The sequence below is a fragment of the Brienomyrus brachyistius genome, chromosome 5 (assembly GCF_023856365.1).
Source record: "Brienomyrus brachyistius isolate T26 chromosome 5, BBRACH_0.4, whole genome shotgun sequence".
Taxonomy (NCBI): Eukaryota; Metazoa; Chordata; class Actinopteri; order Osteoglossiformes; family Mormyridae; genus Brienomyrus; species Brienomyrus brachyistius.
In genome coordinates this window covers 17,653,443-17,679,839 of record NC_064537.1, presented here as the reverse complement: position 1 = coordinate 17,679,839, position 26,397 = coordinate 17,653,443, and the positions used below count along the sequence as shown (strand labels likewise).

The 26,397-nt window shown below is 42.8% G+C and overlaps 2 protein-coding genes across 5 annotated transcripts in view; one reads left to right on the top strand and one right to left on the bottom strand.

Annotated features, from left to right (window-relative positions):
- The window catches only part of LOC125742574 (contactin-associated protein 1-like), a 51,654-nt gene extending 35,403 nt beyond the window's left edge, over nucleotides 1–16,251 (bottom strand). For 2 of the 3 annotated variants that reach the window (XM_049014686.1, XM_049014684.1), the window contains exon 1: nucleotides 26–902. Coding sequence is in view for 2 of the 3 variants with exons in the window: in XM_049014684.1 (XP_048870641.1) it covers nucleotides 26–107 (82 nt within the window). In the remaining variant the exon portion in view is untranslated. Of the gene's footprint in view, nucleotides 1–25; nucleotides 903–16,118 lie in introns of those variants that run through there. The other variant, XM_049014685.1, reaches the window with a different exon arrangement.
- Nucleotides 2,653–11,260, top strand: ccr10 (chemokine (C-C motif) receptor 10). Of its 2 annotated transcripts, XM_049014689.1 has the most exons (3): nucleotides 2,653–3,085; nucleotides 5,449–5,555; nucleotides 9,013–11,260. In XM_049014689.1, the coding sequence occupies exon 3, from the start codon at nucleotides 9,043–9,045 to the stop codon at nucleotides 10,255–10,257; it is 1,215 nt and encodes a 404-aa protein (XP_048870646.1). In that variant the 5' UTR covers nucleotides 2,653–3,085; nucleotides 5,449–5,555; nucleotides 9,013–9,042; the 3' UTR covers nucleotides 10,258–11,260. The 2 variants fall into 2 exon arrangements, with proteins under 2 accessions (XP_048870646.1, XP_048870645.1); XM_049014688.1 differs by lacking the exon at nucleotides 2,653–3,085 and having other exon boundaries at nucleotides 4,177–5,555.
- Nucleotides 16,252–26,397: the final 10,146 nt, after the last annotated feature.

Genomic DNA, 26,397 nt, shown 5'->3' with positions numbered 1-26,397 from the left:
AGACGACTAACTGAAAACGACTTACGTGATGAACAGTGTTGAAAACCTAGAAAAAATAAGAGACTTGTGCAAAGTGCTTTATAATTCATCCTTCTTTTTAGAAACATGCTTCCTCGGGTATCTAAGCTGTAAATGGATATTTCTCATGAAAATTTCTTCTTTCCATTGAACACAATGTGCACCCTTTCCCCCTCCGTCCAACTTTAACTCGCGCGGCTCCGGGTCTCCTTCCTAGAGGTTGGTCACGAGCACCAGGCGCGCGCTCACCCTCCGATAATAAACCTTATCCTTATATCACATCAGCAAGCTGCGTCAGGATCATTAATTCTTTTATTTTTTTTTTTAAGTTTATGTCGTGGCTGAATACATAGCTGAATCCGCTATTACACAGTCCAGGTAGTGTTTAAAATTAAATCCACTGCAGTTGTAATTGGTATAGTCCAGGTGGAGAAAAAATGATCGCAGCAACTTTTCGGAAAATCGGCTTATGCACAATAGCTTGCACCTTGGTTATACTATCTGAAATACAAGCACTTAAAGAAATTTAGCATTCGTGATCGCATAACATAAACACCAAATACAAAACTAGATTACGGTATAGCGTAGTGCCCTCCCATTGGCAGCTTGCGGATTGCCAGCATCCCGCTGTCATCCCTTACTACACCTTACTAGGAGGGGGAGAGTCTTCCTTTCGGAACAAAATACGACTGTGTACTTTATCTTTTTCTATGAAACATAATACAACAATTATACAACATAATACAAAAGAAATTGTGAAAACATAGAGGTGTGTGGTGCATGATCAGCCATCAAATTTTGAAAAGAATGCCTGGATTAGGATCAGAGGATATATCAGGAACAAGGGGGGTGGAGTAGGGTTGCTTTAGCACCTGCCCCTTTTGCCGGGACGACGGAAAGTGCTTCCCTCCTGAGATCCCGAATGCCCTTACACAATCGCCGACTTAGCAAATCGACACCTTGTCGAGCATCTGCCCTTTGAAACGTCTCTGCAGGGCCCTGAAGTATACTTCAAGGTAACGAAAAAGTATGATGACTAAATATGAGGGAAAAAAATACAGCCATTGTATCTACTTTTAAAATAATTCTGTAAGCATCGAAGTGTTCAGATGAACAAAACAGCAGTCACTTGAGAGTGTCAAAAATGGAACATGGTTGAAAAGAATTTCAGTTTTTACCACAGAATTTACACTTTGTTTCACTGTGAGTCATACAAAAAAAGAAAAGCAAATAACATAACCCCATACAAAAATAACAAATATCAGATAATGTGACACAGTGTGCATATATTATTATTATTATTAGTAGTAGTAGTAGTAGTAGTAGTAGTAGTAGAAGTAGTAGGAGTAGTGGTAGTAGTATTCACAAATACCTAAAATCACCCTGGTCAGGGTTGTGTGTGTGTGCATTAGGTTTATATTGCATTGTGGGGACCAAATGTCCCCCACAATGTAAGAAAAACCTGTTTTGTTTTTTTTATAGCACTTTAGGTAATGGTTTTTCATCATCTGTGAATGCAATCAAAAATGTAAAAGTGCTCTCTCTTTTTTGGTTACTTATGGTTAGGGGTTTAGGTCGTCATGTTGTGATTAGAGTTTTCCCTTAAAAATTAATGGAGAGTCCCCACAAAAATATAATTACAAACCTGTGTGCGTGTGTATGTGTGTGTGCGTGTGTGTGTGTGCGCGCGTGTGTGTGTGTGCGTGTGTTTGTGTGTGTGTGTGTGTGCGTGTGTGTGTGTGCGCGCGCGTGTGTGTGTGTGTGTGTGTGTGTGTGTGTGTGTGTGTGTGTGCAGATGAAGCCATGGTGGATTACACTCTGATTGGGGAACCAGTCAATTGCAGGCACAGGCAGGCACCTGGGGCCTGTATCACAAAGGGACCTTTGTTGGTTACAGTACCTAGATAACTTGTCATCTTGAAACTAGAAAACTTGTAACTAGAAAACCTTACCAATCAGCCTGATGGTGGCACTGTGATTTACGTGTCTGCTTTATTTGTAATTTGCTAACTTGCATAATATGAAAAATATACTTTATCAAACTTCCTAGATCATTCATCCAACTCACACAAAATTTGAATTGCAGATCAGGCAAATTGTTCTGATGCTACGGACCAATACATTTCTTTGGCCTATTGCATTTAATAACTGATTTCTCCTCATCAGAACATCCTATTCTCACCAAACTTGCTAATTCTAGTTGGTATGACAGTCCGAGGCGACACGTCAAATTTCATAAAACTCACCCTATAGGCAGTGCTATAACTCAAAATAATTTATAACTCAGAAAGTACCGGACACAGAAATGTGAAATTTTGTGTACTTGTTCATTTCCAGATGTCCTACTGTAATTAATCATTCAATAAAAATTCATCTACTCCTCAAACATGCCTGGTAATAACCAATCAACTTTCAGCAGGCTGTAATTACCCTTAAATATGATTGAGAATCATGAAGATTGGTGTAATGGTGCAATATTCCTTTCGCTACTCAAAGACACAGGTTGGGCTAAAAGACACAGTAGGCTTATGGTAGTGTTATTGCACCCATAATCCACAGGGGGGGCTTTTACAGTAATGTAGATATTATAAAGTCATACATACACAACATGCTCCCATACTTAATACACATTCATTTACAGACATACTAATGGAACACTGAAGGCATGTCCATGACATAACAAACCTACCAACAGCCACCATAGTATGATGAGTAGCATGCATGTTAGATTAAAACAATATTTGTTTGGGTGTAAGATTCTGCATCCTCAGTTTAAGACAAAAATCATGCTCATGAATAATGTTGATGTAAGTTCAAAAATCATGTTGATGAATAATGTTGTTGTATTGTATTGTCTGTTAGAACAGGTCAGGAACAAGTTACGACCCCGGGGTCACGACAGGCCTCAAGCCACAAGACTCTCCTCCCTGAAACAAAAACATGGTCCCTGCCTACAAACAACTTCACCAACATCAATGAACTAAATAAATCAATGTATGTAAAATAATCAAACTAAAATGTCCTGCACTGGTTTCAGCCCAGTTTCAGCCAAGCATCCGCAGAGTAGGTGTGTTTTAGCATTGGCCCATCCATGTCATTAAGAACCATCGCTCTGTTTGGCTATCTTTCCTCTTCATTCTAGGAAGATGCAAAACAAGTTATGCATTCGTCCATTTTCCAATTACTTATCCTGGTCAGGATCAATGAACTAAATAAATCAATGTATGTAAAATAATCAAACTAAAATGTCCTGCACTAGTTCTGTGTTATAAAATGTAAGGAGACACTGCCACTTCTAAACACTGATGTGGAGAATTCCTCTTGCTGTGAAGTGTCCTTTGCAATTGGAGGAAGTTCACGCTGAACTTTATTCCCTGAGCCCAGTAGTGTTGTTTTGCGCTGAAGCAGTCTGTGTGACAGTGACGGTGAGGTGAAGAAATTGTGCGTTGTGACATTTCTCTCGTCATCCAAAAATGGCTCCATCAGATTCATGGCCATATTCTCTGCCAGCCTCTCCCTTTTCTGATAACTGGGGTCCTTTCCCAAGTTAGGGGACACGTTGCAGACGTATTTGGTCTCCAAATCCGTGGCCATCCAGAACTTGATCCCAAATTTGTCCGGCTTGGATGTGATATAATGCATGGACAATGAACCTTGGTCGGGAACAGCTGTACATCTATGGTCATGTGTTCTCCTGAAGTGAAACTTTCAGCACAGTTCGTGGTGAAGAGAACGTGGTCATGAGTCTGACGGAGTCATTTCTGGATGACAGGAGAAATGTCACGATGGACAATTTCTTCACCTCACTGTCACACAGACTGCTTCACGTTACTGGGCATGGTTAGAACAGGTCAGGAACAAGTTACGACCCCGGGGTCACGACAGGCCTCAAGCCACAAGACTCTCCTCCCTGAAACAAAAACATGGTCCCTGCCTACAAACAACTTCACCAACATTGTTTACAGATTTTTCTTTAACGCATGTTTCTCATACTAACCACCCACTGAACTAGTGAACCGTGCCCAGTTTCAGCCAAGCATCCGCAGAGTAGGTGTGTTTTAGCATTGGCCCATCCATGTCATTAAGAACCATCGCTCTGTTTGGCTATCTTTCCTCTTCATTCTAGGAAGATGCAAAACAAGTTATGCATTCGTCCATTTTCCAATTACTTATCCTGGTCAGGATCAATGAACTAAATAAATCAATGTATGTAAAATAATCAAACTAAAATGTCCTGCACTGGTTCTGTGTTATAAAATGTAAGGAGACACTGCCACTTCTAAACACTGATGTGGAGAATTCCTCTTGCTGTGAAGTGTCCTTTGCAATTGGAGGAAGTTCACGCTGAACTTTATTCCCTGAGCCCAGTAGTGTTGTTTTGCGCTGAAGCAGTCTGTGTGACAGTGACGGTGAGGTGAAGAAATTGTGCGTTGTAACATTTCTCCCGTCATCCAGAAATGGCTCCATCAGACTCATGACCATGTTCTCTGCCAGCCTCTCCCTTTTCTGGTGACTGGGGTCCTTTCCCAAGTTAGGGGACACGTTGCAGACGTATTTGGTCTCCAAATCCGTGGCCATCCAGAACTTGATCCCAAATTTGTCCGGCTTGGATGTGATATAATGCATGGACAATGAACCTTGGTCGGGAACAGCTGTACATCTATGGTCATGTGTTCTCCTGGAGTGAAACTTTCAGCACAGTTCGCGGTGAAGAGAACGTGGTCATGAGTCTGACGGAGTCATTTCTGGATGACAGGAGAAATGTCACGATGGACAATTTCTTCACCTCACTGTCACACAGACTGCTTCACGTTACTGGGCATGGTGAATAACATTTGCCATGAACTTCCTCCATTGGCAAAGGACACCGCACAGGGAGAGGAATTCTCCACGTCAGTGTTTAGAATGGCGCGCATGTATTCAGTTCGAGCAGCAACACGCAGGTGGTCAGTAGCTGTGTTTTACAACATGCTGGGCCTGGTGGCAGTGAATGCCTACATTCTATACAAGGCATGTACAGGGTGGGAAGGCAAAAGAAGATTCTTTCTGAGTCTTCTAGCCAAGGAACTCCACTGCTGAATGCAGGGACAATGGTCACTGGGTTTGCAAACGCTACATTCTATTTTCACTCAATTTTTTAATAAATAAAACAGACTTGCGTTTCTTGTGTTTATTTTTGTACTGTGGAAATGAAGCATTATCATGTTTTTCCATGGACTGTAAAATTTTGCAATATTCCCCTAAATTGTGAAAGGTCGCACCATACATATTGCACTGCAGACAGTGTGCCAGTTCTTAATCTAATGTGGCTTGAAGTTATTTGTCGACTCAAGGTTTCTTAGAAGCCCTCTGAATCTGAGCTAAACAGCACTGACAGCCCTGCCACCAAAACATGTTTTTTTTTGTTTTTTTTTTTTGGGGCAACGCAAGGGCAGGCAATAGGCTGACAATTTCTGAACCTGCAAGCATATCTTCCGAGCCACAGTGCCACCACACCAGCATTTTGCACCTAATCCGTCAAGTTCCCTTCAACGCAGGTATGTACACTGATCTATTACTACTTGGACATTTTTGCTAATGACTGGACGCTCGTTTGGAAACCATTAATGTTAAATCTGGTACGTGCATTTCCTGCTTAATGATGTTTTAAGTGTTACCCGGAGTGTCTCTCCATGTACCCTAACAATAGCCTATATTACTAAATATTTTTGCTCTCTAAAGCACTAATAAACAATGTCTGGCACCTTAACATAACAGGATGCCATAAGAAACATGATTATATTAAAATTTATTTATACAGGAAAATGTAGGATTGATTCTACTAATGCTTGACAGAAAAAAAATATGATAGAGTCATGTTTCACTTCTTGTTTTGAGTATATTCAGTGAAAAGCTGTTTTAAGCTCAATTAACTCAAATTGTTTTTACGTCTTTGACAGTTTAATAAGAAGCTCCTAATATTACATTAACTCCTAGTATTACATAAACACAAAGCAACTTCTAAGTGTGCTTTATTTAAAATCTGGACTTGCCATACCTGGCAAATAATATTTAAATGACATTCTTCAGTCATTGGGGAAACCTAAAACCACGCAGTGAAATATAAAGTGTAAATGTATTTATAGCATTTATATTTACAATTCAAAGAATGCATGTTGCTGGTCACGTTTGTATACATGTTTAAGTATGAAGTGAATGACATTTAACATATAATCATTTAGGACTTTGTCTTAATGCATAAATTATTAAAATAAAAACTTCCCTATTATCCAGCTGCTTGTGTGGTCTAATGCCTTTGCTTAAGATGTCCTATAAGCAAAACCTTATTCCAGGAAGAATATCGACAGCTTTGACTTATAAAAAAGGCAGGTGTGTGGCTACAGCATAAATCCGCATACGCTCAAATGATGAAATAATGAAAAATTATGTTTGGTTAAAATTATTTTGTGATAAATATGCTTTCATTCTTTCTTAACATACTGGCAATGCAATGAAATTAACAGATTTATTGTATCTACATACATCCGATCAGGCCATAAGCGATATCTGACGCTTATGCAAACGACTTCTGTAGCTGATTGTGTAAATGAAAAGTTACCATATCTATTTTTATTTCAAGCCTGCAGTCTGCCTGAAAACACAAACACCTACAAGTATAACCAAACAAACCAAGCCCAGTTAAGTTAACTTTAACATACTTTAACAATATGAAGTACTAATGACCCGGGGTACTTACCCTGCCTGCTGATCTCTTTCAATTTCAACCTGCTCTTCAACAAAATCTGGAGAATTCTGGGCTTTATGTGTTATCTCTCATGTGGTGCACATCAAATGGGGGATATATAGCCCAGAGTAACAGCTAAAACGTCAGGGTGCGTGCAAAGGATGATTTATACGCTGCCCACATTTTCCTATGAGTAACGGACTGAAGGCACTGGCACGCAAGGTTAGTTTGGTTTTGATGAAAATGTGGTGGGGAATTACTCAAAAGCCTCAATTTATGTGACCGCAGCTAATTCCCCTTGGTATGATTTTTCTTTTGTTAATGTTATGTATAAAGCATTCCACTTCTTAATAAAGGCAGGCAAAATAAACTGGAAATCCAGTTCACACGACCAGGTGCTCGAGGATGTATTTTTAACCCACAGCTTGGGCTGAAATGTTTTCACTCGTTTGCTATATTTCTAATTGTTCTTAAAGTTTGGAAAACACAACACCATTAACGGTGGCACAGAGACTGCAGTTTATCTTGAATTAGATTACACCATGTTTCATTAAAATGAGCATAGTAATCTTGCCATCTCCTTTTGAGTCTAATACAATTGGAGCGCTAGTGCACTGCCAAATTCTTAAAAGCGGACTTCCAAACATAGCACTTCAAGTTAAATGTGTCGTTTAAAACTGAAAAACTATATAATGTAAGGTCACCATACATCATTCCTGGACCTCCCATCCTCTTTTTTGGGACTTAAAAATGTCTGAAATGTTAAGGATTTTGCTTTTTTTAAGTTGATATTAGCTTTCATCTGTCAGAATACTTTATTTGTGTATATATGCGCTGCTTCCCTCGATGTCTTCATTTTCGCAAAGCGGAAGATGGTCACCCGAGTACAACGTTTAAGATATGGTTGCGCACTGTGGTTAGCACTGTTGCCTTGCACCTGTAGGACCAGGATTGAGTCTTTGCCATGGCTCTGTGTGGGGGGGGGGGTTGCATATTCTCCCTGTGTCGTCTTGGTATTTTTCTTCTGGGTAATCTGGTCCCCCCCAGTCAAAAAACCTGCTGAGGCTGACTGAAGTTACCAAACTGCCCATTGGTATGTGAGTGTGCCCTGTTATGGCTTGACACCCCATCATAGGTTGTTCCCTGCCGTATACCTGCAGCTTCCAGGATGGGCTCTTGATCCCCATGACCTTGAATAGGACAAGGAATTACATTGGCTAGCATTGTTGTCTCGCTTTTCCAGATTGGAGGTTTGAACCCTGCTCTGGATATCTGACGATTGCAGGTTCTCCCTTGTATCACACAGCTTTCCTCCTAGTACTCTGGCCTTCTCTAATGGGCCAAAGACATGCAATTTGGCATTTTTACCTCATATACAGCATGTACCCCTGTCCATCCACTGCCTTTTGACAACCTGGAGATAAACCTTTTCAGTTCTCAGAAAATAAAAGGAATCACCGAAAATACAGCTTCAGAAATTACTGATATCATTCTCCCACAGCTAAAAGCTATGAGTGTTTTCATATTCAGATGAACTTGGAACTAATCTATCAAATACCAGTCTTTAGTCCATGTATGGCTAAAACGATGAATTCCCCCTCAAACACATCAGAACAGTCAAATGCACTTAACATCACAATAAATGCCAGCTTTTGGAAAAACATTTATATTGACGCTTTCATGGTGTCTAGAAATCCAAAAATACCATTAATTCGATGCAAGGCCATTCCCAAAGAATACAAAGCTGAAAGCAGTATGAAAAACTAAATGAGTAGTTTAATGAAACTGCAACCACAAAGGCCCTGTCAGTTATCTACACGCCATGTTGCATTGCCCATTAATCTAAGAATTCTGCTCTCTAAGCTGTATAACAGTATTTCAGTGTTGTCCTCTTGTTTTACTAGGCAGTCTCTCAGATTAAGAGACTCCACCAGAGTGGATGTCTGAGGTACAGTGGCAGGAGCATATAATGAGGGTGTACAGCTTGAATCAGTATTATTCTTTCCATACGTTTATTGTAAAAGGTAATGCATGTTGTCCATTCATTCATTAATTCATCACAGTGTTGACACGGTGTTACTTTCATCTGTGTTATTACAGTAACTGGTCACAATTTGTGTTCCTATCAAGCTCAGCTCCTTGAGATCATATGGCTTTCAAAGTTTTGTTAAGTTACACCACTGATGCACTTTATATGGTTTCATGAGTTGATATCTACTTCGAAACATTAAAGTTGACACGGCCACTGTTTTGCTGTTATCTTTACACAGGCTTAAATTCAAGCAAGCTTTTACCATCATATGGCCTCCCAAGTGCTTTTCTTTAACATGGACGAGTACATCTATGAGAATGACAGCTATGATAACGGCACCTTCCAGGAGATGTGCGAAACCAACTGGACCCAAAAGATTTCCATTAAAGTGGTCCAGATGTGCATCTTCTCAGTGGTGTTCCTTTTGGGCTTCCTGGGGAACCTGCTGGTGATCACCACCTTCACCCTGTACCGCCGGCTGCGCCTGCGCAGCATGACAGACGTCTTCCTCTTCAACCTGGCCGTGTGTGACATGCTGCTGCTGTTCACCATCCCGCTGCAGGCCGGCGACATGCTTCTGGACCAGTGGGACTTTGGCAACATCCTCTGTAAGATGACGCGCGGCCTGTATGCCATCAACACCTACAGCGGCCTGCTGCTGCTGGCCTGCATCAGCGTGGACCGCTACGTGGTGATTGTGCAGACACACGCCGCGCAACGCCTGCGCCGGGGGCAGCTGCACTACGGCAAGCTGGTCGTGCTTGGGGTGTGGCTGGTCTCCCTGCTCCTCAGCCTGCCGGAGATCATCTTCGTTAGTGTGGATGAGGCTTCCATGCAGTGCGAGCTGCAGTCGACCTGGGAGGTCAGGATGGCCACGCGCTCCACCCAGATCGCCGGCTTCTGTCTGCCTTTCCTGGTGATGCTGGTGTGCTACTCCCTGATTGGCCGCACGCTGCTGAGGGGGCAGGGCTGGCGACAGCAGCGCACCCTGCGGCTCATCCTGCTCCTGCTGCTGGTATTTGTGCTCTTCCAGCTCCCTTACACCGTCGTGCTCTCCGTCAAGGTGGCGGGTGTCGTCGCATCGTGCACCCAGTGGAACGCCACCCTCATGGCCGAATATGTCACGCGGAGCCTGGCTTACACACGCTGCAGCCTGAACCCCCCGCTCTATGCCCTCGTGGGCGTCCGCTTCCGTGGTGATGTCCAGAAGCTTCTCAGTAGCATGGGCTGCCTGGCCTGCGCTCTGTGCGGCGGCGCCTCGACCTCGCCCCCCGACAGCTGTGCCTCCACCACCCCCACGCTGCCGACATCCAGGTCGTACCTCACATCCACCTCCACCACCTTCCTTCCCACTCCACTGTCGCCCGTCCTCCCAGATCACCGGAAGCCACCCTGTGCCTTGCCCATCATCCATCCAGCCCACGTGAAGGAGTACATCACTTCCTCAAACTACTGTTCTGAGCTGCGCCACCATGTTTCCTGAAATATGCCGTTTCCTGTGGTTATCAAGCCTCTATATGAAGAGTTGTGAAGTTTAACCTCAGTGAGAAGTGTATGTGGAACTGTTAATGTGAAACGAAGAGTTATAATTCATTATAACTTTCATTATGTTGAATCATTATATTGATTTTTTTCTTTGTTTTTGTTATATTGAATTTTTTTAAGTTTCTTTCATGTTAAATATTGCTTAATGGTCTGGGCTGATGGTGTATGAAGTAATATTTTGTATTTCCGTCAATGATTTTATTTAGATGCACTGTGCCCACTGAGCATATAAATAAACTTGCTTTCAGTTGCCCTCTGCTTCACTGAATACGATTATATAGACTGTAGGCGTGTGGGATGCCTGCAGGTGGTCTGGTTTCCTCCCACACCTTCAGATGATGTACTGATGTCGAATGACTCATATTCCTGGTTCTGCACTATGCTTCTAGTAATTGTATATATGGATCAATGTGACTTGATTCAAAAGACTGCTAATTGAAAAGGTTGCAAAAATATTTGCTTAAAATTATGACAGGATTTCAAGTTTGAATGAACTATTATGTTAAATTTAATAATGGTATTGCCTGGCTGTGCATGTGCCGATTATCCTGAATACATTCCAGAATTTGCAATACCTTTATCTGCCTGTTTAGTGTTTTTGACACCATAACATTTTCACCAGCAGTAACATGTAACAAACACTGAAATGCTTTTTAATGCCTAAGCCACTGTCCCAACTTCATCAGCAAAAGCTTTGAGGGTAATTACACTGCCCTCTTCTGGACAAAATGCTCACATCAGATCTTTAGCAATTGCAGTAATGAGCATTACATCGGTCCTCTGGACCTACTTCCTCCTGTTGAGTTCTGACATAGATTGCCACCATCTTCTGAAGTCAAAGGAGTTCCAACCCAAGTGTGGCTACTATGATGCTTATACAGTAATATGTTACTAATAAGTACTGCTTGGTTTTATTAAATATAAAGTGTGAATAAACGGCATAGATCTGCATTTTTTCTGTTTCGTTTCAGTTTGTAGTTTCATACACCATACGCACAACTCAATTCCTTGCCTCGATAATAATCTTACTAGACACTAAATGGCAATATTGATTCAGTACTTCTGTGATTGATTTAAGCTTCTCATGCATTACTTTCATGGGAGCCCAAATCTGTGTGTGTAGATCTACACAGCCTTCCTCACTGGTCAGACAAACTGGCGTCCCTAAACTGCCCATAGCATCTGCGTATGTGTCCCCAGTGATGGACTGGCATTCTGTCCAGGGTGTCCTCTGCCTCAAACTACTTGGGATATAAATCCAGTTTCAATTAATTACTCTCTGATTCTGAGTCTGATCTGATTCTGATATGTATATATGTGTGTGTGTGTGTGTGTGTGTGTGTGTGTGTGTGTGTGTGTGTGTGTGTGTGTGTGTGTCTGTATGTCTAGACATGTGACAGTAACAAAGACTGAAAGTCTGGTCTCCTATGCTGAAGCCGTCGCCCCATGTGACATCATCAAGAGAAGTTTTACACATTACCTTACCAAAACATAGAACAATGTGCATTAGAGTTCTACACCCCATCCCTGGTTTGATACAGTTTGTCCGTGCTACCAACTTACAAAAATAGTCCTGCCAGTCATGAGTGTGACCAAACAGGTCCTAAATGCTTCTTGACGTACCTCGGAGAGGAAGTGCAAAAACTTGCATAAACCTCAAGACAAGATTTTGAACCTGAAAGCAAGTTTTATTTTTCCTCATGCCTCTTCAACCTGTCTTGCCGTACAAACTAAAGGAAGTGGCTTTCAATGCATAAATACACACCTGCGCAAGCTTCAGTCATAATGCTGATTAAAATGGTGGGTGAACATTAGAGAATGTGAAACACTGTGCTGGGAGCGGAAGCTAACTTTAGAGATGAATTGGACTTTCGTAATGACAGACTCGTGTTAGGCCTTCTGCTTTCACAACACAGCACAACTGAGGAAAGGACTCCTTTACCTCCTGTTTTACCAGTAGATTCCCCATGTGCTAAATAAGCAGAAAAACAGCCTGCTTACAGGAGGCAGGGGACCTTAGATCTTATCATTACAACACTCACTGTTGCTGTGTCACAGGATTCACAAGATAGTACACTAAGCTTGGAGGAAGTCCAACAAACGGAAAGATGGCTGTGGGGAAAAGGAGCAAAAGAACCCCACAGAATACATAACAACACCCAAGCCTTACCCTATGCTAGTTTTTTTCTGCATAAATATTTTTCTGCAAAATAGCACCATATCAACATATGCGAGACTGGATGTAAACATACGGGCTGACAAAACGGCTAAATTCATAGCCTCTGGGTATAGTCCTATCACTCACAATCACGATGAGCTAAGCCAAAACGCATTTTAATCAGCTAATTACCAGGTTTAGTAGGTGTGTTTAACAGGGAAATCTGCAAACTGTGTTGGATTCTGGCCCTGCAGGACTGGAATTGGGCAACTGAGCCCTAGAGCAATTGGGGTTGAGGGCCTTTCACAGGGAGCCATTAATGAAATCACTCACGTCTAGGATTTTAACGGGAGACCTTCCAATCACAGGCAAAGCATCCTAACACACTGCCCCAAAAACATACTTTATTCTGTGAACGTCCACAAGTTCCATTTCTATTTCTACAGATGGGTCAGAATATATTTTTTGTTGGTGATGGGGTGTTAGATCATGTTACATTCTCCTCAGTCAATAAGGTAAGACATATATTCAGTGAAATTCTATAACTAGGTGATAACTGTGGTTATCACTTTCTTAGCATGCTAATTTTGCTTCATGTCTTCCTTTTATATGGGTGTGGCAGTATTATTTTTAAGCGTTCCACCATTGTGTGCTGAAACATTGCATAAGAATAATACCACAATAGTTCATCGCATTTAATGTTAGGTTGTGCTATGCTATGCTATACGATGCTATGTCATGTTTTATGTTGTTAGGCAGAATCATATGCTATGTTTACAGGACACCCATGTATACTGTTATATAAGCCATGTATTTTTTAACCTTTATTCACAATTGGTGTACAGTTAGAGAATTTCTGGCTTTATATTTTTTTTGATCAAAATATTTTTATTTTATTTTAAATTTAATTTGCACGACATCACCAAAATAAACATGTACAGTATGAAGATGTACGGCTTACAATGATGTCATCATAGAACTAACAACCAATACAAAGAAAACAAATAAGAAAGATTTAATTTATAACCTGAAAATTGACCAAACTTACTGAGCAATGATAAAACAGCGGGCAGTGAAATAAGGGGATGTGAGATAAAGAGCAACAAGGCATCAGCATACAGTGAGACTGTACTCGCCGTTATTTCTCCAGACACCCGATACATCCTCACAGCTCCGAAGAGCTATAGCAAGCGGTTCAATGGCCAAGTCGAACAGCATAGGACTCATTGGGCATCCCTGACGAGTTCCACGGTACTAGCTGAAAGGTTCTCAAATCTGAATGTTAGCGAATTGAAGCCGTGGTCTGGGTGTGTAGTAGCTGGATCCATGAAATGAAATCTGCACCAAAACCAAATTTGTCAAGAACAGTGAATAAGTAGTTCCACTCAACACGGTCAAAAACTTTTTCCGCATCAAGAGAAACCACACACTCAGGGACTGACTCAGAGGCCATATAAAGAATATTGAATAGACGTCATATATTAAAATGAGAGTGTCTATTCTTAATAAAGCCTGATTGGTCTTTTGATATAATTACAGGGAGGACATCCTCGAGCCTATGGGCCAGGACCTTGGCTAGGATTTTAGCATCTACATTTAGAAGAGAAATAGGACTATAAGAGGCACAGTCTGTTGGATCCTTTCCTTTTTGCGCAAGTAGGATGATACAAGCCTCAGTGGAAGAGCAGGACAGAGAACTTTGTGTAAAGGATTCAGGCAACACAGAACAAAGCACCGGGGTAAAAGTGAAGAAAACTTTTCAAAGAATTCTGCCGGAAAACCGTCAGGGCCTGGACACTTACCAGACTGCATTTCGGAAATGGCGAGTGTCACCTCCTCCTGGGAGATGGGCTCCTCCGATTTCCTCACTACGTCTGGTGAAATTTTAGGAAGATCAAGTCTACTAAAGACGTCTGTGATTGCATTGTGGCCAGTATGGGCCTCTGAAGTATAAAGCAAAGAATAAAAGTCCCTAAATGTGATATGAATTTGTGAATGAGGTCTTGACCCCATTCGGCATTGCGATTTTAGGAATACACTGGTTTGCTTTAGGGCCCTAGATTAGCCAGCATTCTATCGGATCTGTCCCTGTGTATATAAAACATAGTTTTTGGTTTTTAGAAGCAAGTACTCAGTCGAATGAGTGGTGAGCAGGTCATATTTACTCTTAAGGTCCAGTCGTTTTTTTGAAAAGATCAGGAGCTGGATTATATAATTTACCCATGACTATAACGTATCGACCAAATCTGTCTGCGAACACGTCATATGATTAGAAAAATCCTTATTGATGAAAACTGAGACCCCTCTAGCTTGGAGTGGCAGCACTGCCCCGGCCACTTTCACAGAAGGCGACTGTTGTCTGAACTACGAATATGAGTCTCTTGAAGAAAGGCTATTACTGTATTGAATTTTTATATTTTTATTCCATTATTTAAGAAGTATTATTGGAATACATTAAAGAAATAATAAATACTGTTGCAAAAGATCATTATATTATATATTATAAAACGGGAGCGCAGGACAGGGCAGGGCAGGGCAGGTGGGACAGGACAGGTGGGAGGGGGCAGGCAGGCAGGGCAGGCGGGGAGGGAGGGGGCAGACAGGCAGGGCAGGCGAGGAGGGAGGGGGCAGACAGGCAGGGCAGGCGAGGAGGGAGGGGGCAGACAGGCAGGGCAGGCGAGGAGGGAGGGGGCGGCAGACAGGCAGGGCAGGCGAGGAGGGAGGGGGCAGACAGGCAGGGCAGGCGAGGAGGGAGGGGGCAGACAGGCAGGGCAGGCGAGGAGGGAGGGGGCAGACAGGCAGGGCAGGCGAGGAGGGAGGGGGCAGACAGGCAGGGCAGGCGAGGAGGGAGGGGGCAGACAGGCAGGGCAGGCGAGGAGGGAGGGGGCAGACAGGCAGGGCAGGCGGGGAGGGCAGGCAGGACAGGGCAGGGCAGGTGGGACAGGACAGGTGGGAGGGGGCAGGCAGGCAGGGCAGGCGAGGAGGGAGGGGGCAGACAGGCAGGGCAGGCGGGGAGGGAGGGGGCAGACAGGCAGGGCAGGCGAGGAGGGAGGGGGCAGACAGGCAGGGCAGGCGGGGAGGGCAGGCAGGACAGGGCAGGGCAGGTGGGACAGGACAGGTGGGAGGGGGCAGGCAGGCAGGGCAGGCGGGGAGGGAGGGGGCAGGCAGGCAGGGCAGGCGGGGAGGGAGGGGGCAGGCAGGCAGGGCAGGCGGGGAGGGAGGGGGCAGGCAGGCAGGGCAGGCGGGGAGGGCAGGCAAGCAGGCAGAACGCAGCAGGCAGAACAAGTGAGAGAGACAAATATACAGAGTAACGCTCGGTAATGCTCATGAATATGATAACAATACTTTGCAATGATTGCGAGGATTCATCCGCGGAGCTAACATTGGGAGACAGGCGTGACAGAATGTAACTATGAAAAGGATATCAATATAACAATATAATAGGGTACATCTTAAAAATGTAATATCAAAATGATACATGTTGTGTAATGTGAGTACTTATATATGATGGAGAATCCATGGGTATTAAATATATATGATTATTACATTACACTGCAGACAATGACAGAGCAGCATAACTGCATACACTGTGCATGATGTCCATGTGTTCTGATATACGAGAGGAAAATAGAATCACAGACCTCCCCTGGGTCCCTTTGTCGCCATTGACACAATGCAGAAGGTGGCCATCAGTAGCTGCCTGCTAAACAGTAACACAGGGTGGCATCACATGTTCTCTCTGTGATTGCACAGGTATTCCTCCAGATATTCCAGTTTCACCTTGCAGTCCTAAAGCTTATACCAAGGCGAAGTGATGTCTATAAACTTCCCAGGGTGTCTGTGCCCTTCAACGGACAGACACCCTGCTCAAGCTGACCCTGGCTTGTGTCCTGTGCTTCTCAAAACAGACTGCAGGACACAAATGACCTTACACTGGATAAGTTGCTTAAAAATATCATGTAACATATTAAACAACCAATTAAAAGTATTCTTAGTTCCAGGGGCGTCAGAAGCATTTTGAATGTGGGGGGGGGGGGGGGTACACTAGCATATAATTAATATTTTATGCTAAATGTGGGGGGGTCCAAACTAATAATTATGAAATGTGAGGGGGACACGTCATTTGTTGTGGCTTCTTTTGACAAACTGGAAAGCTCACTGATTATGTTTCTCTTCATCACACAAAGCAGGTATGATGGTGTTAGACAATGTCTCTTGATTGGGGTGGTAACTGGCTGTTGTCATCTCCCTACACTTGAAAAAATGCAAACTTGTTAACAACTGAGATAACTCATTTTGTTTGTTTGTGTATTGCTTATTATGGTTGTAAATTGAATCTGAGGGAGGGAAAAGGCGGAGAGAGCGGTCTGGGTCCGTCTGCGGGCGGCTAAAGCACTGCTGGAGCCGGTGGAGAGGAGTGGGTCTAAGCGGATTACAGCATTAACTTATCCCTGGTTGTCAGGCTCATGTAAGGTACTAGCAGTTAGCAGTTCATGCGATGCCATGCATACCTAAACCAACTCGGCTCCACTGTGGTGAAGGACTGTAAATATTTCACACTAAACTTTGCAACAGCCCTGCGATATTCTGCTCTCTTTTCGTTCAGCATTTCGTTCAGCATTTTTGCTGGGCACAATTGGCAGAGACCCCTGACCAAGAGATCTTCAACTTATACCTCCGGCAGAAATTTCTTGCATCCTAAAGGAGATTGGAGACACTGATCCTGAATGGATAATGGTCCAAGCCTCCATTGCAGAGGAGGCTATGCACAGCTGTGGCCGCAAGGTTGATGGTGCCTGTCATGGTGGCACTCCCCAAACCCTGCTGTTAGGCTGAAGAAGGAGGCCGTTTGAGTTTGGTTAGCTTATGTGACTCCTGTAGCATCCAAGAAGACTGCCATCTTCTCACACTTGGACATGTGAGAAGTTTGGTGAGGCCATGGAAAATTTCAGTTGGCTTCAAAAAAATCCTGGCAAACCATCAGGTGACTCAGGAGAGAGAAGCAGGGTTTTATGCTGCTTACAGCGTAATAAACGGATGGAGCACCGTTGATTTCAAATGGGAATTTTTTGAGGACCTCCTGATTCTCTCTGACATGCCTTCCTTGGAGGAAGTAAAGCTGGAAAACAAGCAAACTTCATTGGAGGATAATACACAGCGCAACTTTTCTGCTGGCAAGCTGCCAAACAGGTATGAAAACTCACTACTCAACTGGCTCTGTTGATCTTGAAAAGCTGCCCTCTGCCAATCAAAGTTTTCCAAACAGAAATTTGTTGCCCAATATCAATAGGAAAGTTCCCAACCAAAATTAGTCAGCAACACTGCCCTGCAACATTGTTCAAAAAGTTGTCCTGTGTATCATCACTGTCAGAGGAGGATTCACCAATCACTAGGGCTGAGGTCACTGAAATAGTCAAAAACTATTCGGTGGAAAGGCTCTGGGGGTAAATGAGATTCATTCCAAGTTTCTGAAAGCACTCCTAGTGTAATTGGACTGTTTTTACCTACCTGCCTCTTCAACATTGCTGCCCTTTTGATTTTGTGGACTGAATTTCTTGGAGGAGGGGGGTCCAGTTTGGTGGCTTCAGGATCGCATCTTTGCTTTCTGCAGATGATGTGGTCCTGTTGGATTCATCAAGCTGTGGTCTGCAGCATGCCCTCAGTGGTTTGCAGCTGAGTGTCAAGTGACCAGAATGAGGATCAGCCCCTCCAAGGCTGAGACCCTGGTGTCCTGGGTGATCCGATCACAAGTTGACAACACTAACTACATGAGAACTGCAAAAATGTATTGAGGACACATTGCGTTGGTGCCCCATTCTGGGTGGTTCCCTGCCTCATGTCTAGACTCTAGGACACCCTGCAACCCTTAATAGGACAAGCAGTTTCAGAAAAAGGATGGACATAAAAGACATATGTTATTATGAAGTATAATTTGTTCTATGGAATTATTAAAAAAATTAAGACACATTAATTATTGAAATATTTATTTCCCTGATTTATTTATAGATATATTTATTTATTTTGTTTTGAGTATCGTGGTGTTTCATATAAGCATCTTAGGCAGTTTGGTTTAAGCTTATTCTGCATACAGAAGTGATTAACTTGCTTATGTAAATAAGTTGCTGGAAAGTGACATCACAAGCGGTTGGTCGAGTCACATGCGGAGACACATGTTAATGAGAACAGGCTGGTTAGGGATGGGTACTGCTTCAAGCGGAGGATTTTAAGTATCTCGGGGTCTTGTTCATGAGTGAGAGAGGAAGGGTGTGGGAGACTGACAGGCGGATCGGTGCGGCGTCAGCAGTAATGTGGACGCTGTATCCTTCTGTTGTGGTGAAGAGGGAGCTGAGCTGGAAGGCAAAGCTTTCGATTTACCAGTCGACCTACATTCCTGTCTTTACCTGTGGTTATGAGCTTTGAGTAGTGACCGAAAGAATGAGACTGCGGATACAAGTGGCAGAAATGATTTCCTTCACACGGTGTCTGGGCTCAGCCTTAGAGATAGGATGAGGAGCTTGGATACTCAAGAGGAGCTCAAAGTAGAGCCGCTGCACCTCCTCATCGAAAGGAGTCAGTTGAGGTGGTTTCGGCATCTATCTAGGATGCCTCTAGGATGCCTCCCAGGGGAGGGGTTTCAGACATGTCCAACTGCCAAGGGACCCCGGGGCAGACCCAGGAGATGCTGGAGAGATTACATCTCTTGGCTGACCTGAGAACACCTGGGTGTCCACCTGGGGGAGTGGAAGGAGGTGGTTGGAGAGAGGGAGACTTGGGTATGCCTGCTTAGACTGTTGCCTCCACAACCCAGTCGGATAAGCAGTGGAGAATGAAGTGAATGAAATGAAAAATAAAATGGTGTTCATCATGAACAAACTGTGCACAGAAGTCCAATAACAGAGCAGCACTTGGGCTCTGATCGGACAGGCCATTCCTTCCAATCACACTCACATGAGCCTTAAAGTCTCCCAGTGGAACAATGGAGTACCCAAACGGGGATGCCCTCCTGCACCCCACCCAAAGTCTCTAAGAAGGCCAAATACTCTGAATTATCCATCCATTTTCCAAACCGCTTATCCTACTGGGTCACGGGGGGTCCGGAGCCTATCCCGGAAGCAATAGGCACGAGGCTACTCTGAACTAGTATTCTGCATATACTGTAAGCACAGACAACACTCAGAGTGTGGTCCCCCAACTCGAAGTCGAGGAGAGGCAACCCTCTCATTCACCGGGGTGAACTCCAACATACTAGTACCAAAGCAGGGGTCTACTGTAGGTTATTTTATTTTATACTTCATTTCACTTTATTCCTGTTACTCTTTAACTCAGATCTTCTATAGCTGTGTGTATGTTATGCTATGTAAAGCACATTGGTGTATGCTTGTTGTTTTGAAATGTGCTCTATAATTAAATTTTATTTACTTATTTGCTAACTCTTTCGGGCTCTGCCCAGGCAGGCCCCGTGGGTAGAGACCCAATCCCAGACATTCGCCTGCAAGCTCCCCCTCCCAGGGCTGGCTTCAGGGAAGAGCCCCAGTGTCCCTAATCTGGGTGAACTTACTTGATGCCTAATCTTGTTCTTCATAGGGGTCTTTTGAATCACACTTTTTCTGGCTGCTCATCTAGGACCACGTCGCTTTGCGGGGACCCTGCTAGGGGGTAAATTGTACATTTTCAGTTTTTATCTGATCCCTAGCTGTCCAAACCATTAGCAAGACATGAGAAATTCCATGAAAGTTGGGACTAGACAGTGGGACATAGGTATTCCACATTAAGCTCTTGTAATACGGCCTCCCAGCCCATATGAACTGCATTACAATTAACACATGACTAATGGTTAATATAATGTCTTCTTCTGTGACTCACTGAGCACTTCCAGTAGAATCAACAGGAGTTGCAGCATGGAAAGCTGGAGCTATTATTAGAGATGGGGGATGATCTACACCAAGATGGCTGTTAATGAACAGTCTGCCCCCCCCCCCCCCCCCGAATGTCTTGTACAGAACAGCTTGTCTGCTGAACAACAGGTCTTTCAGAGGAAGACGAATCCACAACAACGTTCTCAAGACTTAATATGGAAAACCGCTGTTCTGATTTACTACAGTTACACAGCCAGCTCATTTTAGTCGCCGTATAGAATTACTTTATTCACATTAATACATCGCCAGAATTCTTATATATACACTGTGGGTAGCTTTATTTTAGCCTATTCTATTCTAGCCCTGTGCTGCTTGCCTTTTTTCATCTGTTTATACTATTGGATGTCTGATGTTGCCGCTGATTTCCCATTAATTTTCCCTCAGGGAATATATTTACATTTTATTTACTTAACAGATGCCTTTATCCACACATTTTTTGAGAATGTAGGTTCAGACAAAAGGCTGAGGATCTTGCTCAAGGGTCCAATGGCGAAATCCCAATTTTGGGATTTGAATGGGTAGCCCTCCGATCATAATTCCAGTGTCCAAATTCAATGATCTGTATGCCACCCTATCGCTAGGTCAGTCAGTCAATCTGTCTATTTGTCGGTCTGTCATTTGTTGTACATACGTGTAAGGTAACGCTCATCACCTAATGTTTCATGAACTTAAACGAACAATCAGCTGAATATTTACTGGCCTGTGATACTGACCCCCAGCGATTCCCACTACTGACAGAAAATGGCACTCAACCTTGTGCCTAAAAGGAGCAGACATTTGTTAATGAGCAGATGGCAGAGACAGACCAACAAGTCCAACAAAAAGACATCGCATCCTCTTACCAGAATGGGATCTCATGAATGCAGGCCCAGGCTGACTGTACAGAATCGCTTATTCAGCTCCTGTGTGTCGTTCTCCTGCCTCCAGTCTACGTTTGTGCGCTGTCACTTCCTTGGGCCTCTTTTCCTTGGACTTTTCTGCTGGGCTTGTCTGTACCTGAAGCATTAAGTGAGTGTCGCTGCAAAAGGAGGGCACCACGTCTGTCTCGAGAGATAAGACATGACTGAAGTCCTCCCAAATGATCCAGGGGCTCCCGTTTCACAGGATAAAAGGCCCTCTTGAAGTCTGATCATATTTTATCAACATTATTCAACATTACATTGATCATTGCCCTAGTCGGCCTCATGAAACTGGTATGATTACACCCATGTGATTAAAATGCTACCGCCGCTGCCCTGCATTTCCTTTGGACTTTACTATTTAGGCACCCTGTCTATTTATGGATTCTGTTATCCAGAGCACATCCTAGGAAATGCGGTTACAGTTACATGCACCAAGGGTAGTTCAGCATCTGAGACTTAGGAACCAGAACAAGAACCACGTGTAGGCAGAAAGAACAGAAAAGTTCCTCACACAGAGAGTTGAAGCTGCATCCTAGCTAACATTTAACGTTGGCCCAACTTTGGCATTAGCAGACGTTGGCCGGACGTGGATCTGCACATCGGGTTTACGTCAACTCAACGTCTGCAGCGAACGTCAAATGCACGTTGTCCCAACGTGCAGTAAACCAAGTAGTGATAAGCAAATGTGCGCAAATCCCTGTGGCCAACGTAAAACCAACGTCCCACAGACATTATGGGGACCATGTGCCAACCTATTTTCAATGTCTGGGTTACGTCAACTCAACGTCTGCAGCTAACGTAAAATGCACGTTGTGCCAACTCTCAATTGCCAATTAAAGAGTTCATCATAGGTCAACATGCAAACTCTCAAAGGATTATTTGGACACTTAATTATATTGCTATTATCAAGGCGTGTCTAATAAATAAACTTGATCCTGTTGAAAGTTTTCGTCAGCTTACCGACAGACGTTCATCGCGTCAGGACATGAAGCCAACAAAGAAAAGGGATTGTTATGGAATCCTTTAAACTTTTTCTGTGGAGGTGTAGGTTGTACAGTTCATCTTGATCTGAAAAGAAATCTGTATAAATTCGATCTTGGACATAGAGTAAAGGTCTATGAGACGTCTGCCAGACGTTACGCCGACGAGAAATTTGGACGACATCAAGTGTATTTCATCGATTCAGAAAGAAAGGAAATTAGCCTATTAAAAGGCAGTTAGTGTATCTAACAAACAATAATATCCAAAAATCTTATTTTCATTATGTAGACCATTATGTTGGCCAGACGTTGTGTCGACATCCGCTTTTGACCATCGACAAAACGACCAACAGCCGACGTCGGCCCAACGAACCAATGCTAGCTGGGATTGCTGTTCTGATTATGAAAGAGCAACCACCCTAACTGCTGCAGGGAAATGGCAGATACTGTATGTTTCCCTCCGCTACCACTGAACAACAGCACCCACAGCCCCACTCTACTGGCCGAAGTCCAGTACACACAGAATGAGGTCTCCACCCTCAGCCACACTGCAGCTATACTTGCCTTTTGTTTGTCTGCCACTAAATACATGCAGAGTCATCATGAACAGCAATACGATGACACCCATGTGACAGGACCGTGCCAAGCAATGCATCTTCTACCAGCATTGCAGCTAACGTGAAGTAACATTTCCACAACATTGCAGGGATTGTGTGAGAACATTATGCATTACCGTGGATATCTGCAACCGTTCTGCCCACCGGTGGCGGAGAGAACGTCCTTGAAATGAAGTGACTTGTGAGGCTGTTTTAGAACAAGCAACATCAGGATATTCAGTTGGCTGTACTGAGGATAGGGTTGGGCAACATAAACAGTATATCGTCTTACCGTCATATCAAATTTTAACGATAAGAAAATAAGAAACCGATAAACTGTAGATAAGGAATATTGCTTGATAGCACATATGAGCTCACAGAAATCACAGAAAAAAATGCATTTCCAACCTAACATATGGCAGTCTTCTACCAATGGACATCCTACACCCAACAAACTCATAAAGAGGTTGATTGAGTTAGCAGAACTCACCACACGCTACTGTTTTGGTAATATCATGGAAGAGATTAGGGCTCCCTCAGAGGAAACGCTAAGTGCAGGGGAAGAAACAGACTGGTACTGTGTACTGTAAACTCCAAACACTTGTGCCAACTAAAACTGGAAATACGTATTTCATCACTTGCAGCATTTCCATGCAGTAGTACATACTGTACGGAATGCAAATGCTTACAGTCACAAACACCAGCAATTAGGATTTCCACTTCAATCTGAAGAAATACATTACACCTTGCGTTCTGTAGTGGCTAAACATTACAGCATTTAATTTTCCCGGTGAGACAGGCGTCAGCTCTACCAGCAAAGTCAAACCTGTCCCCAGGAACGAGCAGCAAGGCAGTAAAGAAAAAATGTTTATTTTTCTACAATTCATTTATTAAAATTTATTTCAGTTTTCAGCCCATTCGATTTGTTGACTTTTTCATGTTCTGAATCTGTTTATGGGACATTTTAATGGATTTTTTTTGGAGATCGAGATTTGAAGTAGAGAGATAATGACTTGAATTATATGGTGATCATTATCAATATCACTTGATATGAAATCTTTGTAAAATATTTCACTATATTAATTGAGGGTGTCTTAATAAGTGACTTACTGCCCCCTAACCCAGTGAAGTCACATTGTTGCACAGCAATTGAGACTTAAGAAAAAAATGCAGAAATAAGAGTCTCTGCTTCCAAGTGCCAGCAGAAAGGAGCACAAAAGTTCAACAGAAAGAGCAGCATGCAGGACCGAGCTGGTGGAACCTGAGCAGCAAATCATGGACCAGTCACTTTCTAGGGCTGCTGCACACACACACTTTGATTTTATGTTTGCACCTGAGTGAATTATTTGCCTAATTAAGCAAATCAAGTAATCAGAGAACCATCAAACCTGCAGGCACTGATCCAGGTTCCCATAAGCAGACTGCAGCAACCTTTTTGTTTAGGCACTGCAGAATAAACAGACCTGTTTCCCATGTTTTCATCTGATTCGCTCATCTTGCATCCATAATAACCTTCAATTCTTTCTTTTTTTCTAGTATTCTTGCCCTGGGAGTTCATTTACTGCACCTAAGGCAGGTCTGTGGATATCGGTACACATACTAATTGAGCACATAGAGAAGGAGACAGATATGTTGGGAGTTGTTTGAAATCTGAACCAAGCATTCTTTTGGACTATATACCATAACCTATAGTCCAAAGTTGTTAGTACTGTTATTCCACACCTCTGGGACCTGGATTGGATGTGTGTGGTGTTTGCATGCTCTCCTCGGGGTACTCCAGTTTACCCTCACAGTCGAAAAACATACTAAGGTGAATTGAAGTTACCAAATTGTCCATTGGTGTGAATGCGTGTCTGTCCCATGCGATGGGTTGGCACCTCATCCTGGGTTATTCCCTGTCCCTAGTTTCTTGGACAGGTTCTGGGCCCCTCAACCCTGCATAGGACTAGTGGGTACAGAAAAAATAGATGGATGTACCATATATTTTCCCAAGTAAACATTAAAAATTATGAAAATAAGAATCCCCTGCAATCCCAACCAGGATGAGTTGGAAGATGCATGTACAGAAATTTAAATCACTGTTGAATCCAGCCTCTCCTCTGTTTTTCTGAGATACAGTATTGCCTTGATATGACGAGACAATCATTGAACACTTCCTTGAAATGGTTACTTGAATTCTTTTAGACCCCCTTATCTTATTTGTCCAAATATTTGGGGCGGGAGGGTTTAGAAATCATATCATGTAGCAGTATAATAAGTTTGTTTCAGTTTGTAATAGTATTGACAGTTATATACATCTATATATTGCTTAACATTATTCTGCACAACAGCAAATGTTCATGAAGTGATGTTCGCTAGAAACTCCCTCAAGTGCTGGTAATGCTGTCTTATGCGTCTATGAGGCGTCCTCTGTGTCTGCTGATTAAACCTGCCATGTCCATGCAAATCGAAACATTTACATACCCTTCGCTGGTCTGCACGTGGACCAAATTACATTCAAAACGAACCATTACTTCTGGGTGTTTAACTTGTTTTTTTTGTCACTGAGTGTATATGTAATAGAACAGGATAAAACCTGCATTCCGCTAGATCCCTCAGTCAGGCGTTAGTTGAGATTTAGTTCTTTCATTTGGTACTTGAGAGACAGAATGTTCATTTTATACGTTATGATATATTGCTTGGTTTATATTCTGTTCAGTGTTCAGTGGCGAGGTTTACAATGTTCACATAGTCATTTATTAGTTTGCAGTTTAGTTTATTGGTATTATAGTGTGGATTAGGAACACAATGTTCTTCTTAAAATGATTTTCTTCTCAATTAAATTTATGGTTCTACATATTTATTATAGTAATTATAAACACGTCCATGTAATGTTGGTTTATAGTTTTCATGAACCCAGCAATAGTTCATCGAAAAACAATATTAACACTTTAATATCCTAAAATAACTTGAATAAAATTTTTGTAATAAAGACAAAAATTGGATTGTTATGCCTCTTTCCACTTTTATTCAAATAAATACAAATACTTTTGCTGCCTCAACAAATACAAAGGCTACTGGGCTCACAGCACATCCTTAGTAGATAGGAAGTCACACTGCTATCTGCCGAGACATTGTGCAATGCTCTATTATTAATTATTATTATTGTAATTATTGTTGTAAATAAATAAGTTTCCATATCCTTCATATACGCCCATTTCATGTTTATTTGGGGGCCATTATTAAAGGCACATATAGTAATGTCATAGAGTATTTGCATTATAACAACAGTGGACTGGAATCCCTTCCAGGATGTTTCTTGGCCTTGTGTACTGTGATTCCTGGGATAGGCTGCAGGCTGACATGAGATTATGCATTCAGTTTCAATACAAGAGCTCTTAGTGTAAAATGACAGAAAATACTAATACCGATGTCCAGAGTAAAACTGGATTTTCCCTACAGATGTTCAATGACTTCACCTTCAGCAGGTCCTCCACAGAGAAACAGGCAAAAACAATGGTGTTGACACCCCCATTGATATAAAGAA